At 45.3% G+C, this 15472-nt stretch overlaps 1 protein-coding gene across 4 annotated transcripts in view; it reads left to right on the top strand.

Annotated features, from left to right (window-relative positions):
- Positions 1–15472, top strand: part of DNAAF4 (dynein axonemal assembly factor 4) — a 105704-nt gene that overhangs the window by 30886 nt on the left and 59346 nt on the right. For all 4 annotated transcript variants that reach the window (XM_063926133.1, XM_063926131.1, XM_063926132.1 and 1 more), the window contains exon 2: positions 3265–3412. In XM_063926133.1, the coding sequence (XP_063782203.1) occupies positions 3265–3412 (148 nt within the window). The remainder of the gene's footprint in view (positions 1–3264; positions 3413–15472) is intronic.

Here is a 15472-nt window from a genome sequence, read left to right as displayed (position 1 = left end):
GTGGCACTGCTGAGGTTATGGAAGACCAGGATACTTCAATAGCGGCCTTCTGCTTTCTGCATTCGGTCTCCTGTCTCTCATCTTTCTCTTGGCAATGCCCCATGGATTCTCTAAGGGGTTCAGGTCAGGCGAGTTTGCTGGCCAATCCAGCACAGTAATCCCACGGTCATTGAACCAGGTTTTGATACTTTTGGCAATGTGGGCAGGTGCCAAGTCCTCCTGGAAAATGAAGTCAGAATTTCCATCTCTTGTCAAGCCGCTCCTGAACAACAAACAACGTCAGAAGCATCTTACTTGGGCTAAAGCAAAAAAGAACTGGTCTGTTGCTCAGTAGTCCAACGTCCTCTTTTCTGATGAGAGCAAATCTTGCATCTCATTTGGAAACCAAGGTCCCAGAGTATGGAGGAAGGATGGAGAGGCTCACAATCCACGATGCTTGAAGTCCAGTGTGCAGTTTCCACAGTCTGTGTTGATTTGAGGAGCCATGTCATCTGCTGGTGTTGGTCCACTGTGCTTTATCAAGTCCAGAGTCAACGCAGTCGTCTACCAGGACATTTTAGAGCACTTCATGCTTCCTTCAGCAGACAAGCTTTATGGAGATGCTGACTTCATTTTCCAGCAGGACTTGGCACCTGCCCACACTGCTAAAAGTACCAAAACCTGGTTCAATGACCGTAGGATTACTATGCTGGATTGGCCAGCACACTCGCCTGACCTGAACCCCATAGAGAATCTATGGGGCATTGCCAAGAGAAAGATGAGAGATATGAGACCAAACAATTCAGAAGAGCTGAAGGCCGCTATTGAAGCATCCTGGTCTTCCATAACCTCAGCAGTGCCACAGGCTGATAGAATCCATGCCACGCCACATTGAGGCAGTAATTCATGCAAAAGGGGCCTAAACCAAGTGCTGAGTACATATGCATGACTATACTTTTCAGAGGGCCGACATTTCGGTATTTAAAATCCCTTTTTTTTTATTGATTTTATGTAATATTCTAATTTTCTGAGATTTTGTATTTGGGGTTTTCTTAAGCTGTAAGCCACAATCATCAAAATTATAACAAATAAAGGCTTGAAATATCTCACTTTGCATATAATGAGTCTATATAATATATTAGTTTCACCTTTTAAGTTGAATTACTGAAATAAATGAATTTTTGCACAATATTCAAATTTTCTGAGTTTCACCTGTAACTTGAGGCGGCTTCTGTGATTCATGGACTGTTCAGGGTGGAGACCTGGAGCTAACCTAACCTCAAAAAGAGGAGGTGCTATAGGAGTGTCAAAGTCCTGTTTCGGCATGCAGCTGCGATCTTTCGCAGCACCATAGCCACAGTGGTCATATGTTATAGTTACAAGGAGACTGTTCCAGGCAGGGGCTACTCGAGGAGTCAATGTTGCGATTGATGGTGGAGAGCTCAGATCCACCAGGGCACTTGAGCATTGCTCAAACATGTAAATATTGCAGGGTTTGCTAAGTCCGCCACACAGGCCCACTGCAAAGCCAGGGAAACTTAGTGGAATACCCTCTGGGCCATGTCCAACTGTGCATGCACATACTACCCTAGCCCCACACCAACATAGTAAATTGGCATAAAATAATCCAATATTAGCATCATATGTGGCAATATAGAATGTTGCTTTGCATTGGAACATCAAGGAAATTAATAAATAGACCCATTAACCTAAACTGCTTTGGAGAGACACAGGGCCTTATTCAGAGCTGGATGCAGCCTCTGCGTTCGTATGCAGCGGCTGCTTCCATTGGGTCTGTGGCCACGCACTGCCCATAGGGTGCATGTGCGACCCGTCACCATACGATCCCACCCCGGAAGGATGCAATCGCTTAGGGATAGGAGGAGGGTGCTACAGCATTTAGTGGGCGTGGTCTGGACCGTTTTTCGGGGTGGCGGCGTGACATCACTTGCAGCTGCTCCGAGAAATTTTTTTTTTTAGCTGGACCAGGCACGGGTCTTCCTCAAAGAGATGCGTTCGCAATTATATTGCGAACACATCGTGGGGCGGCACAACACACATGGTGGGCGGCCTTGTCCTGTGCTGGACGTCCCCCAGCATGTGAGGACATGTACGCAGATCTTGCTTCCTCTGAATAACCCCCACAGTTTGCAGATCTGTACATATGTAAGTTGGTCTTAACTGGCATTAGGGATTTTTGCCCATTGTGATATACAGTGTATCTCTATTTTGGTGATGTATAGTCAAATTTCCTTATCACCAGTCTATTAAAGGCAATGTAACTAATAACTCCTTTTGCAGACCGAAAAATAAAATAAAAAATCGCCAAATTTGCAGATTTCTCAGTGATAAGTATAGAAAAGGGGTCTATATAATTGATCTTATACAGTAGATCATCATAAAAAATACTGATTCCAGACACTCTAAATCAGTTCAAAACAAGTAGGATAAAACCTCCCACCCATAAATAAATCTTTCAGGTATGTACAAGTATTTATATAAATGTGCCAAATCAGGATGGCCTTGGAATTTACAGTAGCCCCGAAGAAAAGAAACTGTAAGCAGGGCCCCATAGAAAAATTACCTGGGTTAGAAAACAAATAGTCACAATACAATACAGGAATTATCCATGTGACCATCATACTAAACAGAGTACATATAACCCAATGATCACCATAAAATACAGCAACCCAGTGACCACCACACAGTACAAATAGTATCACAGTAGCTGTCACACAATGCACAGCTGTAATCTCCCTCATCCCGGTGACTGCTGACACATACACCCCCCTGGGCAGGAAGTGCAGCCCCCCTGGGCAGGAAGTGCAGGACCAACCACCCCACCCCCCGCCCCGGATCGGGACGGACGAGGATGCAAAGTCCTATCCCCACATTGGCTGAGATTGCTGCTGGGGTCCGCACCATTATGGATTTTGCCAAATCCCAACTTTACTTTGGGGGACACAGGGATGGTGTTTTGGGAAGTAGAATTAATTTTAAATTTACTTGCTGATCACAGAGGTTTTCCAAAATGTCAGATTATCCTATAAATAGCTTATTTGTAATGAAGTCCAAGTTCTGTGGCCGTGCCTTGTAAATGATTGCCCCTTTAAAAAAAACGTCCGAAGTCGGCTGGTATCTCGCACCTCTGGGGTTCTCAGACTCCACTACATCCCTCTGAAACAATGGACCTATAGTAGATCTCACTCCCTTCCTTGAAAAAAACAGATTGTAGCAATGAGATTAAACCTATATTGTTTTGTTTTTCTTTTATCTACAATACAGGTGAATTTTCCACCTTTCCTGTTTGAAATATTTCTCTTTGCTCCTATTGATGTCGACAAAAGCAGTGCAAAGATTGGCAACGGAATTATCCTATTTACTCTGTATAAGCAAGAATCGTCTCTCTGGAATGCACTCTCTGTTGCTAATAGTAAGTCTGTATTATGAAACCATGCTAAAAAAATGAGTAAGGGATGAAACTGTCATGCTGATGCTTTTGCGATGTAACGATGAAAAGAAAATGATCACTGTCTCAACTTTCATTTTTTGTCATTTGATTTTCAATACTTTGTGGTCTCTGCGTGTGATTGCATTATGTGTCTGAGCTGTGCAGTTGTGGCAATGGATAACTTGTAGAGCAGATTTCAGTAGTAGTCCATTTAAATAGAAAGCAGTTGTAAGGCCATGGATGGGAGTTTTATATGAGGATTGAGCAAGACTATAACAAATTAGTTTTCCTTTAAAGGGCACCTTTAAGCGTATTCCTAAAATGTACAATGCAAAGCTCTACATTCCTATGACATTATCAAAATACGTTTTCTTCTTTTCAAAATTGGATTTCTAGCCATGCTCCTTCCAAATTAAATAACATACTAATTAAGCAGAGTGTAGGATCATCAGCAGATTATTTATTCAGTAGGCTTGTGTTGTTTTATTGTACACCCAGCTTCACTGGAGTGAAGGTACTTACAGAAACACTGTTTCAGTAGATAGGAGCCCAACATAAAAAGATGAAGCCTGTCTATTCTATGCTAACAAGCCAAATGATCTGCTGTTCCATTTTATTGACATTTAAGAACAAAATAAAAGAATAAATACAAAAGGAACTAATATATCAGTACAACAAGGTTGTCAGCACAAAAGGAAAACTGAACATATGTGTGCATGAACATATTGGGGTATATGCAATAGCGGGCGAAATCGCGGCAATTATCGCCGTTTTTTCAATTCGACCAAATTCGCCAGGTGAATTCCGGAAGGTGGCTTCCGGAATTCACCATATGCAATGAAAAACGGATTCGCCAGAGTCGCGGGCGAAAATCGGCCGATTTTGCGGATTTTACCGCGATTTTAAAAAACGGGAAAAAACGGGGAAAAACCCGAAAAAAAATGGCGTGGGGTCCCCCCTCCAAAGCATAACCAGCCTCGGGCTCATCGAGCTGGTCCTGGTTCTAAAAATGCAGGGGAAAAATCGGGCAGGGATCCCCCGTATTTTTAAAACCAGCACCGGGCTCTGCGCCTGATGCTGGTGCCAAAAATACGGGGGACAAAACGAGTAGGGGTCCCCCGTATTTTTAACACCAGCATCGGGCTCCACTAGCTGGACAGATAATGCCACAGCCGGGGGTCACTTTTATATAGTGCCCTGCGGCCGTGGCATCAAATATCCAACTAGTCACCCCTGGCCGGGGTACCCTGGGGGAGTGGGGACCCCTTCAATCAAGGGGTCCCCCCCCCCCAGCCACCCAAGGGCCAGGGGTGAAGCCCGAGGCTGTCCCCCCCCCATCCAATGGGCTGCGGATGGGAGGGCTGATAGCCTTTGTGTTAAAAAAAAAGATATTGTTTTTTCCATTAGTACTACAAGTCCCAGCAAGCCTCCCCCGCAAGCTGGTACTTGGAGAACCACAAGTACCAGCATGCGGGAGAAAAACGGGCCCGCTGGTACCTGTAGTACTACTGGGAAAAAAATACCCAAATAAAAACAGGACACACACACCTTGATAGTAAAACTTTATTTCATACGCCGACACACACATACTTACCTGTGTTGACACGCCGACTGCAACGATCTCCGACGATCCGAGGGTACCTGTCAAAAAATTATACTCACCTTCCAGCGTCCAGAGGTCCAGAGGTAAATCCACGTACTTTGTAAAAAAACAAACCGAACACCGAGCCATACCGGACTGAAAGGGGTCCAATGTTTTCACATCAGATCCCTTCCCCCGAATGCCGGGACATCACGTGACTCCTATCACTGATGTCCCTTCAGCCAATCAGGAAGCGCTACTGCCGTGGCGCTCACCTGATTGGCTGGACGCCGTCTGTACTCTGACAGCGCCTCGCAAAGCCGCTCCATTACTTTCAATGGTGGGAACTTAGCGGCTAGCGGTGGGGTCACCCGCCGGTCAGCCGCTGACCGGCGGGTGACCTCACCGCTAGCCGCTAAGTTCCCACCATTGAATATAATGGAGGGAGCTGTGCGATGCGCTGTCACAGCGATCAGCCAATCAGGTGAGCGCAACGAAGTTGCGCTTCCTGATTGGCTTAGAGACCTGTCAGTGACAGCTGTCACTGACAGATCTTAATCGTGGAAAGGTGTCCCATGTGTCAGCATGGGACCCCTTTCAGTCCGTTTTTGGTGCGGGTAAATGCGCTTTCTTTTTTTGCCAAGTACGTGGATTTATCTCTGGAGCCTGTTGAGGTGAGTATATTGATCTTTTATTTTCAGGTACCCCGGGATTCTACATGGAGAAGAGGACCGATGTCGGCGTGTGAACATAGGTAAGTATGTGTGTGTCGGCAGTGTGTAATAAAGTTTTACTGTCGACGGTGTCTGTGTCCTGTTTTTATTTGGGTATTTTTTTTCCATTAGAACTACAGGTACCAGCGGGCCCGTTTTTCTCCCGCATGCTGGTACTTGTGGTTCTCCAAGTACCAGCTTGCGGGGGAGGCTTGCTGGGACTTGTAGTACTAATGGAAAAAACAATATCTTTTTTTTGAACACAAAGGCTATCAGCCCCCCCATCCGCAGCCCATTGGATGGGGGGGGACAGCCTCGGGCTTCACCCCTGGCCCTTGGGTGGCTGGGGGGGGGGGACCCCTTGATTGAAGGGGTCCCCACTCCCCCAGGGTACCCCGGCCAGGGGTGACTAGTTGGATATTTGATGCCACGGCCGCAGGGCACGGCATAAAAGTGACCCCCGGCTGTGGCATTATCTGTCCAGCTAGTGGAGCCCGATGCTGGTGTTAAAAATACGGGGGACCCCTACTCTTTTTGTCCCCCGTATTTTTGGCACCAGCACCAGGCGCAGAGCCCGGTGCTGGTTTTAAAAATACGGGGGATCCCCTGTCAATTTTTCCCCCGCATTTTTAGAACCAGGACCAGCTCAATGAGCCCGAGGCTGGTTATGCTTTGGAGGGGGGACCCCACGCCATTTTTTTTTCTGATTTTACCGTTCCAGCAATAAAAAAAAAAAAAAAAAAAATATTATTTTAAAAAATATATAAATAATATTTGTGCCTCCCCCCAAAAAAAAAAAAAAACCTAATCCCTTCTAATATAAATAGATCTGCTATTCCCAAAAAAAAAAACACCAAAAAAACCATGTTTAAAATTTTTTTATTTGTTTTCACCCTCCAAAGTGTGGCGGATTGAAAATCGCGAATTTGCTGTCTAAAAGCACTGCAGGCGAATTTCCAAACTTGAATTGAATATGCTGGAGGCGAATTGCAGCATCTGTACCATTGCAGAAAAGGCGAAATCGGAAAAAGGCGAATTGAGAAAAGGCGAATTTTGACGGGCCGTTTTTTTGCGAAAAATGACGCACTGCATAGGCGAATTGATTTTTGGAGGCGAAAACGTCCCGGAATTCGCCTTTTTTGCCAATTCGCCCGCTATTGCATATACCCCATAAAGATATTAAATAAAGGAAGGTACTTGGTCCAAGGCAGTAAAAGATCACAGGATGAAAGCATCAATTTAACCCATAAACAGGGGCCACCATCGCTACCCACCCCCTGACGGAAAACAAAGTCACACCAGCGGTCCTATATTTTCTTTTTGTATCATCATATACAATTTATTGAGGAATCATTAAAAGACACACAAAACAAATACCAATCATCGAGAAAGATCCGATGATAAAGAGGATCATAAATGATCTGCAAACAAAGATAACATAATTAACTATAAATCAAGACATTTAATGACTCATTAACAATAATAATGAATTTTACCAGAGTGAAGGGGAAAAGGAAAAAAAAGTAAAATAAGTAAAATAAATATAATAATAATAAAATAAAAAAATCAGGCAGGGGATAGCAATAGAGAAGAGCGTGTGGATATATACAATATAGCTTTAAAAATCTCAGTGGGAAGAGTAGTCATATTCAAAAAAGAGAAAGGAAAGAAAAATAAGTAAACAAATAAAAAGCATAAATGGAAAGAGAGAATAGGAAATAATAAAAATAGGAAATGGGAGGGAGAAGAGCGAGCTGAGGAAGAAATGGAAAAAAGAAAGAGCAGGAGGGCTGTAGACAGGAGAAAGAAAAGAAAGGGAAAGGTAGAAAGAGACAGTAGAGGAAACAGAGGGCAATCGATTTAGGAAAGGCCAGCAGGAGTCACACCCTGAGACCCATACCATGTAGACCATGTTGCAATAAAATTGTCCACCATGTTGTTTTGGAGACTTGTTATGTACTCCATTTTGGCAACAAGCCAGATGCAGTTGAGAAGTTGTTGACAATGGTTTGGAGGACGTAATCGCTTCCATGACCTAGAAATTTGATATTTGGCAGCACAGGAGATAGGTAGGACCAATTTAGTTAGGATAATTGACAGACTAGGGCACACAGAAGCAATGAGGCTGGAGTTAGGGTAGACTCAAGGGGGACTAATAAGGATATTAAGGATTGGACAATCAACCAGAAAGGCGCAATACGTGGACATGTCCACCATACATGAAAAAAGTAACTGATACTTACACATTAGGCCGGATTCAAATGTCCCGTTTCCCCCTCCCTCCTGCAATCGCGCCCGCCGGTAGCTATTCTAATGTTGCTGCCGACGGGCACGACAAGTTCACTTCAGCTCACTACTACAGGGGGGCTGAAATGCAAGTAAAGAGACGTGTTTGGGCGCCCAAAACGACATCTCTTTCTGATACGGTATTTTTTATAGTAAGAGAAATTTTATTTTCATTAAAATCTAGCAATAATTTATTTAACCACAAAAAATGCTATTAATATACTCTGAAAAGAAGCAATTTATCCTAGAATGGATTTTTTTTCTAATTTATTAAGTTTGCTCTTTGCTACTCTACATAGAAAAATAGAATTTTCTGGCTGATAAGCTTCATGTATCCCATGTTAGTCTTCCAATTTCTCAAAAATGTAGACCCTATTTGATTCTTAACTTTTTTTTCTTTTTTTTTTTGCTTGTTTGTATAGATTTAGGTTTATTTAGCAAGCATAGTTAAATTAATCTTGCAATATTAGGGGTATATTCAATACCTGTCGGATCCTTTCCGACAGAAAAGATCCGACAGGTCAGTATTCAGTGCCATGGCCAAACCCAACAGGTTTGGCCCGTTCCCGACACTGCCAATCTGACTTTTTTTAAAGTCGGATTGACATTGTTGGAAACGGGACTAAAACTTGTCGGGTTTGGCCACGCTTCTGACAATACAAGCGGCTCGGCGGCTGAAGCTGCTGATCCGCGTGTATTCCAACAGGCTTCCGACACGTCAGATTTCCAGACTTGTTGGAAAAAACGGGGCCCTAATGAATAGGTCGGAACCCCTTCCATCCTAAATCTGTCAGAAGCTGCCGTCTTTCCGACAAGACGGCAGCTTCCGACATTTATTGAATAAACTCCTTAGCCTATTCTACATTTGTCAAAGACTGTTCCACATATCTGCTGCACTCCACTTCTGGACATAATTGTCTACTCTTCTGGAGTGATCCGGGAGACTCTTGAATATTGAGAGTAAACCACAGTTGTCTTTGAGGATCTGCCCCCTGCTACTTGACGGCATGAATTGGTGCATTGGTGTGAATTGCAAGGCCTTAACTAAGTATGTGCAAATAGTGTGGCCACACAGAGCACAAGGTTGAGGGGATAGCAACCTCTCTGCCCCAATGACCTCCCTGTATTGGACATTGCAGAGTACCTGGAACAGCAGCCTGGAGAGTGCCACAAGAGCTGCTCAGCTTAGCTTCCTAGTTCTGGCTCCCTCTTAAGATGGGTACACATTTGTCTATTCCACTGGGGATGCAACTCTCGACCATATTGTTGACACAGTCCCACTAGAGTTCACAGATACAACACCCGATATATGCGTACACATCTAAACCAGTTTTGCTGCAGATCGCCAATCTGTATTTGCTGAAAAGATCATGTCACTGTGCTCAGTCTTCCAATCTTTGGCTGAATAGCTGTCACTCACACATAAGAAAAAATGACAAAGCAGGTTTAAAATCATTTGACATGGCCAGGATTAGATGAAACCCGAGATCATGTGAGTGTACTGTCACACTCGGCTGGAATTGAGGATCCGGCGACTGAGATTTGCCCGAGGAAGCGATTGCCTGTGGATGCAGAAGACGACGAAGCTGGATATAGTTCCTTCTCATGGGACAAGAAATCAATGGAGGTCGTAGGCAGCGCTAAAAGTCAGAGAGTAGTTACAAATTCAGACTGAAGCTAAAGAACTGCGGACTTGTAAACTGTGGCTTGAAAGACTAGGCAGAAGATAATGAACTGCGGACTGGTGACTGTGGTTAGAAAGACGAGGCTGAAGATAATGAACTGCGGACTGGTGACTGTGGTTAGAAAGACGAGGCTGAAGATAATGAACTGTGGACTTGTGACTGTGGTTAGAAGGACGAGGCTAAAGATAGTTAACTGCGGACTGGTGACTGTGGTTTGAAAGACAAGGCTAAAGAACACGGAACTGTGACCGGAGACCCTTACCAGATCAGGGTTCCCGGGTGCGCTCTCACAAGCGGCGGTGGGTTAGAAACGGCAGGGCTGCTGCAACTAATAAATGATGGCAGAATAGAGCCAGGGAGTAACCAAGACACATAAGTAATCCTGGAGCACAGAGCTGTAACACCTACACCTAGGTAGTAACCTGAAGCACTGGCACCCCTGTCATGAACCAGCCCCCTTTTATAAGGAGAGATCTCTCTGGATTGGCTGGAGAAAGGAAGGAACCTGCACCATACCTCAGAACTGGTCTACAACACGGCGGCTCCCTGTAAAGCAGACACTTTTACTAGTGCTTTATGCAGCTTCCTGTCCCTGGCCTCCCGGCAACCGTGTCCAGAGTGATCCGCCGCAGCAGCATCCTGCCACCACGAACGGATCCACCACAGCCACCTACCCGCCGCAAGTGGACTCGTCACGGCAGCCCTGCACCGCCGCTGCCCACCAGCCGCCCGCACGGCAGACCACGCGGCTTTGGTGACAAGGTAAGGTCCTGGAGGCTGACATGTACTCATTTTTCAATGTCAGATCAAATGGTAGGTCGGAGGTGAAGTGTCTGCCCAACTTTAGTGACATCTTGTCACATGTGCCTTGTGGATGCGGTGGGTCCAGCCCAAGGTGCAGTAGTGCCCTGCTAAGAAACTTTGCACATTGGAGGCATTTGGAGATGGGTTGGAAACTGGGGAGTACAGCACTGGACAGGGTGGGATGGGGTGGAGTGGGGGGTAGAGACTTATGTAGGTGACCAGGTCCAATAAACGAATGTATGTACATATGTATGCATGTGTATATATAATATTTTGCAAGCAAGTGAACACTCGGTTTTGAAGAAAATGTGATGGAAGCTGGAGAAATGGGCAAGCGTAAGGATCTGAGTGACAGGGTCATGAGACCCAAAGGTTCATTGATGTGCTTTGGGAGCAAAGTCTATCCCACAGAAGAGCTACTGTAGCACAAATTGCAGACAAAGTAATTGCTGGCTATGATAGGTGTCAGATCACACAGTACACTCCAGCTTGCTTTGGATGGGGCTGTGTAGCAACACACCGGTCAGAGTTGACCCTGTCCACTTGCCAAAAATGCCAACAATGGGCATGTGAGCTTCAGAACCTGACCTTTGAGCAATGGAAGAAGGTGGTTTTGTCTGATGAATCATATTTATTTTGCTTCATGTGGGCAGCCAGGTGCATGTGCGTTGTTTACCTGGGAAAGAGATGACACAAGAATGCACAATGGGAAGAATGAAAGCTGGCTGAGGCAGTGTGATCCTCCTTGCAATGTTCTGCTGGGAAACCTTGGGTGCTGGCATTCATGTGGATGTTCCTTTTGACATGTACCACCTACCTAAACACTATTGCAAACCCCATATACCTCTTGGTAACTGTATTCCCTGATGGCAATGGCCTCTTTCAGCAAGATAATGCGCCCTGCTATATTGCAAATATTGTTCTAGCATGGTTTGAGGAACATGACATAGAGTTCAAGGTGTTGTCTTGGCCTCCAAATTCCCCAGATTTTAATCCGATTGAGCATCTGTGGGATAAGCTGTAAAAACAAGTCAGACCCATGGAAGCCCCATGTCACAATTTACAAAACTTAAAGGATCTGCTGCTAACGTCTTGGTGCCAGATACCACAGGACATGTTGTTATGATTTTTATACTCACTACCAGAATACAAAAAAGATATATCCCTAGCTAAATCTAAAACTAATTATATCCAAAATAAAATATTATTAAAAATCTCATTGCAGAGAGAGCTTATTAAAAAAAAAAAAAAAAACTTATTTCAAAAAGACACTGAAGGGGCTGGATTTATTGAGCCAGTTAAGTGCCATGGTGTCCAGTTTTATAAATACATTTTGTCTTGAGTTTCTCACAGCATGTGTTCACAATCACCACCTCTGATTGCTTCAGGAGCTAGTCAGTGAGTCTGCACTGTAGGGTCTCCTCCTGATGGTCCAATTGTAAAAAAAATATTGGACACAGGTTTGTCAGAGGTCCCCTATGTGAAAGTTTTATGTATGGAACTCCTGTGATTTGCCGTATGCTCTCAGAACAACCGTGTAGACATCCCCACATATGATAGCCCACACATAAATAAATAAATACATTACATGGTCCATGTTCAGTCCAATTTCTATACAGTTTTGATGTTCACAACCAGTGCAGTGAAAACAGTCCGGCTTCTTTTTCTGTAAATTAAGGGAGGATGGAGATGTAGGTGGAAGTTGAGCGTTTGTAGGTGAAACAGGTGTCCAGGGCAGATTTTTTATGCGCTAATAAAAATTGTGGAGACATTTGATGGGACATAGTTTTCTGCACTACACATCAACTATGATGTCATATTTTCAAAGCTATTTAAGCTGCTTAAATAGCTTTGAAAACATGACATCATAGTTGATGTGTAGTGCAGAAAACTATGTCCCATCAAAACTTCCGCCTACATCTCCGTCCTCCCTTACATTCACACACACTTTCCTGACCACTTAACTCTGCTAATGACTGTCTCCTCCCTGATCTCCTCTTCCCATTTTGGCCTTCCGTATTTTTTCTGTGCCTACCTCAGGAATGCCCAGTCAGACTTGCCTGCAACCTGTAAACATGTCCTCAAGGCTCCTCTCTTCAGTCTGACCTCCCTCCTCTTGTACTAACCTTCCAACTCCTTCTTTCCCCTTTTCTAACTCTTTATCTGTGTCTGCCCAAAACCTAGAATGTAAGCGCTTGTAAGCAGGGCTCTCTCCACTTTATTTTCTATATAATTATGGGCCTAATTCAGACCTGATTGCTGTGCTGCAAATTTGCAAAGGGCTGCGATCAGATAGTCATCACCCTGGGAGAGTGAAAACCCGCCCTGTGCAAGTGTGCGCATACATGTGTACGCCGTGCAAAAACTTTGCCAGGGGGCATGGTCTGGCTGTTGGTGTAAGCAGCCATGTTTGATGTGTACTCCTGCTGCTTCTGCCCTTATCCCCTTCAAACTTTCTCTCCCTGGGCATTTCTTCTACCCCTGCTGCCTTTCCTGCCTCCTTCGACCCCCCTGGTGTGGTTTGGTAAGCGCTGCAGAATCAGGGAGTGACCTCCAGCGGATTGCGGCCTACCTGAAACCCCCAGGTAGGGGCGCGATTTCTTCTGCTGGCCAGCTTGAGCTTCCGGTGCCGCACACACGAGCCGCAGCTTTTTCTCCTACCTGCCGGTGACCTGCCTGCCACTGGGCACCCTCAAGAGGTCCCTCCTGCTGCCCCTGCCTGCCTCCCCTGCCGGGAGCCGGTGGTGTTTCCAGCGGCCTGACGGAGCGGCGGGATGCCCGGCGGCCATATTGGACGGGACCCGGCTCCCACTGTGTCCTGCTGCCAGCTTCCAGCCTGCAAGGTGAGCCTTTCCCCTGAGCTGACGGGCCCCACGCTCCCTGGTGCTTGCCCCTGGAGTCACTGCTCTTCCCCTATTGCAACATACCATTGCTGGGATCCAAGCTGTGCTGCTCCATGGAAGACTCATCTCCCTACCCTGCATCTACTCCCTCCAGAGTCTGCTGTGCCTAATCTTTGTCAGTCTCCTGTCAGAGGCTTGCAGGGCTGCTCTGCAGTTTTGGTGCCCTGATCCAGCCTATTATTGATATTTATGTGATGCCATATATATCTTTTCTTTTTATTTTTTTTGTCATTCTCCTGAACTGTTACTCCTGATGTGTGAATAATCTGAGGCCCCGACAACAGCACCGCTTTCTCATTCGCCTTATCTCCACTACTGCTTCATCTCGGTGCAACATTTTCCTTGCTCCAGCTGTGACACCCATGTTTCCTCTGCTGTACCACCTGGTCGACCATGTCGACCATCTTAACGCCATGACCCCCTAACTCACCCACGCAATATGGGGCTGGGCGTCCTGTGGCCGTGACCCGGGACTCTTCTATGTGCTGTTTATAGCCCCCAATGCTACTAGTCCTGCTGTATTTTATTACGTATGTGGACCTTTTCTTTTTGATGGGGAAAAAACAGAAAAAGTAGGCTGACGTCTCGCACCAAGTCATCCATAACCGCACCCTCGCAGTGTAATTTGCTCCGTTATCTTGTCCCAGGAAACGACACCCAGAGCTACGATAATTGTTCCATTCCTGATTCCTCTCCCGCTGGTACCACCGACGTCATGGCATCATTGCCTCGGAGTGGGTCAGATGCCTCTCCAGAACCTACCGTGGCTGATGTCTTAAAACATCTCAGATCCCTTCCTACCAAAAAGGATCTTCCTACGAAATCTGACTTTTTGGACTTGGAAAAGAGAAATGGTGCTACAGTCAAGGTGGAGATATCTGCGCTTTAGGCCGATTTATCCTAAATTACTCATCGTGTGTCTGACATGGAAGACCTCCTTGGTGATTTGGACTCTTACCAGCAACGACTTGGAGACACTGTCTCTATACACGCTCAAGAACTCAAGGCACTTCAGCGGCATATGGATGATTTGGACAACAGAGGGAGGAGAAACAATCTTCGGATCCGTGGCATACCTGAGGATGTACAAGGGCTGGGTATCGTGGACATACTCACCAAGATATTTAATGAGATAACTGATGCAGTACCGGACAATGTCATTCTCTTTGATCGCGCACACCGCGCACTGCGTCTGAAAGGCTTTCCCTCTGAGGCTCCCAGAGATATTATCTGCCATCTCCATTACTATCACGTCAAGGAAGATATTCTGGCGAAAGCGAGGAAATTAGACAGGATTGAATTTAATGGTTCCAAAATCCAAATCTTCCCTGACTTGTCCTGGAATACTCTTCAACATAGACGGCTCCTCAAACCGCTCATGGATGCCTTAAAACATAAGAATATACACTTTCATTGGGGCTTCCCTATGAGCTTTCATTGAGGCGCCCCTTTGAGCATTCAATCTCAGTTTACAGTCTCCGGATGATTTGGAGCGATTTTGTTCTGCCCTTTCCATCAATACGCCATCGCTCCCAGAATGTACACAACTACATACTAGATTGGATCCTCCCGCGTCTTCTGCAGCGCAGACACCTTTACACTCTGGCCAAGAGGCCTCTGGTAACTGATGACCACCGTTCTCCAATATGGCATTTCTGGACCCCTTCCTACTACTTGCTCCAGGACTTACTTTGCTAGGTTTGAGACCTTGCCGGCTGTTAGCCTAAGTGTTTTCTGGATATAACTTTGCAAATGTTCTTTAAATACTAGACGATTAGGTTTCACTATGCTGTCTCTGCCATGTACTAATTCTCTCCTCATCGCGGTATTGACTTTGTATTGACATGCCTATGTTCACATACTGATCTCTGTTTTTGTGCTTACCCTCAGCAGGACATTTTGTATTAATCTTTTATTTGCAGGATTTTACTACTATTATGTTACTGATTCATTACTAGTACTGATTTAGAGGCCCTGAGTGACGGTCGCAGTTGCCCCACCCCAGTTGGGTCGGTCTGCGTGTTTTTTATTGGTTCATGGGTGAACAAGCTTTACCTATGCTACCCAAT

The sequence above is a fragment of the Pseudophryne corroboree genome, chromosome 6, assembly GCF_028390025.1.
Source record: "Pseudophryne corroboree isolate aPseCor3 chromosome 6, aPseCor3.hap2, whole genome shotgun sequence".
Taxonomy (NCBI): domain Eukaryota; kingdom Metazoa; phylum Chordata; class Amphibia; order Anura; family Myobatrachidae; genus Pseudophryne; species Pseudophryne corroboree.
This window is presented reverse-complemented; position numbering and strand designations above follow the sequence as displayed.